This window comes from Condylura cristata, unplaced genomic scaffold (assembly GCF_000260355.1).
Source record: "Condylura cristata isolate star-nosed mole 26May11 unplaced genomic scaffold, ConCri1.0 scaffold00013, whole genome shotgun sequence".
Lineage (NCBI taxonomy): Eukaryota > Metazoa > Chordata > Mammalia > Eulipotyphla > Talpidae > Condylura > Condylura cristata.
Window position 1 is genome coordinate 19,582,627 of NW_004567114.1, and position 3,388 is coordinate 19,586,014.

General features: G+C 56.0%; 1 protein-coding gene across 1 annotated transcript in view; it reads right to left on the reverse strand.

Moving 5' to 3' along the window:
- ESRRB (estrogen-related receptor beta) overlaps positions 1 to 3,388 on the reverse strand; it is a 104,767-nt gene that overhangs the window by 12,971 nt on the left and 88,408 nt on the right. Inside the window, exons 4-5 of the mRNA XM_004681674.2 lie at positions 1,917 to 2,027; positions 1,289 to 1,450 (exon numbers count right to left, since the gene is read on the reverse strand). Coding sequence (XP_004681731.1) covers positions 1,289 to 1,450; positions 1,917 to 2,027 — 273 coding nt within the window. The remainder of the gene's footprint in view (positions 1 to 1,288; positions 1,451 to 1,916; positions 2,028 to 3,388) is intronic.

The following is a 3,388-nucleotide window of genomic DNA, read 5'->3' on the forward strand; positions in this document are numbered from 1 at the left end:
GAGAGGGGGTGATGGCCAGGGGAGCTGTACCCGATTTGGCCCTGGGTTAGTAGAGCAATCCAGGCTGAAGGGTCTTAAGTACTTGACTGACCCCACATGTGCTGAATCAGCCCAAGGCAGATTCAAAAAACTACTGAGTGTGTAATCTCAGAGGCTGAGCTCCTTAGTGAGGGCACTCTAGCCAGATCCCAGTGGGGCCTCCTGAGTCAGAATGCCCAAGGGGCCCCCAGGCACTGCCTGCAGAGGGAATTCCAGGCTCCCTGCCGGCTACCGGGCACCTCCAAGTCCTCCCGCCAGGAGGCTCCCTCCTGTAAGCTGTGCACACAGAGTCTTACGGAAGCACTTTCTCATGTACCCCAATCCACAGTGGATCCTGGCATCTAACGTCTAGGACCCCGCGCTCTTAACCACGCACGCCATCTTCATCTCAGAGCGGGGACAAGCACGAGGCACCTGTGGGCGGCATGAGATGAACCGGCCCATGCGCACAGCTCCAGGCTGCCGAGCCCACGGCAGCAGCCGCCAGAAGACGGCTGGTCACCTCCAGCACATGGCGGTGGGGCGTCAGGACCGAAAAGTCAACTCCCATCATTTAGCCAAAGCAAGAAGAGCTGAAGCTCCACCTGTGTGGAGCCACAGGTGAAGGAGAGAAGTAGGTGTTACCCACGTGTCGTTATACCTGCTTCCCTTGCCAGGATGACCTTAAATCACAGAATCCAAATAAAGGGACAGGTCTCAGAGTTCAAGCAAGTGGTCTTAGTGCTGATGGCATGGGCGACAGCTAGCATGTGCCCAATGCTTCACACCTGGCTCGGAGTCCGCCCTCGCATGTGAAGAAGGCCCCGCTGCTGCCCCTGGTTTGCAGGGAGTGGATGACAGGCCCAGGTTTTGCAGCAAATATGCAGCTGACAGAGAACCAGAATCCCAATCTGATTCCCAAGCCCAGCCACGCCACTCCACCTGCCTCGTTTTCCAGCATAATTCCCATAAGGTCTCCAAGAAAACCCTGCTCTTTGTCTTTTAAGGATTCAAAGAACTTGCTGTTTGGATATTATCAATTGCACATCCAACCATAACCCCTCGAGCGTGATAACTGGTTCTGCAGAAGAACAAACAGTTCCAGAGTTCCAGAACTCAGCAGCTGAGGCACAGGGCCAAACCTTCCACACCCCAGCCACCTCCAATCGCCAAGATGAGAAGAGAAGCCAGAATCAAACAGGCCTGGGAGGTGCCCCAGGGGAGGGGCGACACGTCCCTGGCCAGCCTGTCCCCGATGCAACTGGCTCACCTGGGATGTGCTTGGCCCAGCCAATGATGACCACCAGCTCCCTGTCCGCCAGGTCACAGAGCGTGGTCAGGGCCTTGATGTCGCCCTCGGGCATGCCAGGAGGAGGCATGGCATAGAGCTTGTCCGGCTCTGCCACCAGCAGGTAGGACACGATCTTGGTCACTGCAACAACCAAAGAGAGAGAAAGTCAATGCTAGGGAAAAGAGGAAAGGGGCAGAGCAGAGTGTGGGCTGGGGTGGGAAAAGTGGGGTTCCAGGAGCTCCAGGAAAAGTAAATGTGGTTGTAATCTCCCCTTTCTGACTACACAAACATGCTGGCAGTCGTGATGGGGTAACTGAGAACTTTCCCTTTGGGGTCAAGTTCTTTCCTTCCTGGTAAGTTTCCCCAAGAGGAAGGTGTTCTAGAGGCGGGGCTCATGGCCCATGCATCGTTTGCATCATCCTGTGACGCCCCACGTGGAAAGGCTTCTGAACAAAGCCTGATGCACTGACATCAGCTCCAGGCATGGACGTCACCTCCCCAAACCCACAGAGTCCCGTCAGCAGTGGGAAGACAGCACTTCCCTAGGGGATGCCAGGTGATCCTGGCAGCACAGATGCTGGCAGAAGTGGGCCGCCCTGGCACTCACATGGTTTTTTCGTAGGTGGAGAAATCTGTAAGCTCAGGTAGGGGCTGCTTTCAGAGTCCAGCCGCCGCTTGTACTTCTGCCGGCCGCCACGCACTCGGTCAAGGCGCACACCTGTTGGGGAGGAAGAGATGACTCAGCTGTTCAGCATCACCGGGGTATTAGCACTGACTTTGAACTTCAACGCTGGGGAGTCTTTCAGGGTCAGGCCCACATGTCCTTTCATAGTTGCCCCCAGCCAGCATCAGGCCAGGTGTTTGGGGCCCCCTAAAACAACTGTGGAAGAGTAAAGGCCCATCACAGTGGTCCAGCTTCTCTGGATTCGGGAAACTCCTGAAATCCACTCCAAGCAATCTCCATCCCTTGAGCCCTTCCATCTCCAGAAGGGACAGTACAACAAAAACATCCTCCTAGTGCGGGGGAAGAAGAACACCTCGTACTAGCTCTGCAGAAAGCCAGGCAGGTAAACTATGCTGCCGTGGAGAAAAGGCATCGTGGCAACACCGCAAAAGACCAACAAGGATTTCAAACATTCCACGTTAGACGCTTCTGGGCGGGCACTGCTAGCTAAGGTCCGTTTCTTGGGGATTCTAGGATGCAGCTCGGGTGTGTCATGCAGCTACATCAAGTCCCCTGGGACAGGGAAGCTGACTGCCTGAGGGGACTGTCTCTTGGAGGCCAGCGGCTGCTTCGCATTGTCATCAGCAGGCTCATGGTTACCCCCAAATCTGGCACTGTTGTACTTGAAGCTGAACTTGACCATAGGGAGGTTTTTTCAAGACGAGGGTCTGCCCAGCACCCTACTCCTGCTGCCCATGTAGTAGGCCAGTTCCCCTACTGTGATGGATTTTGTCTCACTGTGGAGGTCCAAGTGGCCCAGGCCTTTCTGCCTCCCCTCTGGAAGTAGAGCATACACTGGTACAAGTCAGCCAACTGGCCTTGAATCAGGACCCATGGCACAAAGACAGGGGACGGATAAGGACTGGCAGGGCGACAGCAGTGCCCGCGCGGCGCAGTGATGTGGCAGCCCTGGACCAGACTCCGGGGTAGCACAGCGCCCGCCCTGGGCTCTCCAGGGCTCTTTCTGGCCCTTGTCTGACTCCCAAGCATGGCCCTTGAGCCTCCTGCCACATGTCCCGTGAACTTCCATCTGCTGCAAGTCACAATGTTTGAGGGTCACACCTGACCACACCTGTATTTGCACCCTCCAGGGATGCAGAATGTGCAGCAAGGCAGTTTATTTGGGAGGCGGCCTCAGGAAGACAGTCAATGACAGGTCACGTTCTAAGGTTACCACTACGGGAAAGTAAAGTTCAACCTCATGGATGAGCCTGGAAACAGAGCACCTCAGTAGCCCCACGGCAGACGAGGACCTTGGGGTATCTGGTCACCTCTCCCAGCAGACACTGGCACCTGGCATAAGCACCAGGCTGAGCAGACGTGGCGAGACAAAGCCCAGGGCAGAGCTACAGTCA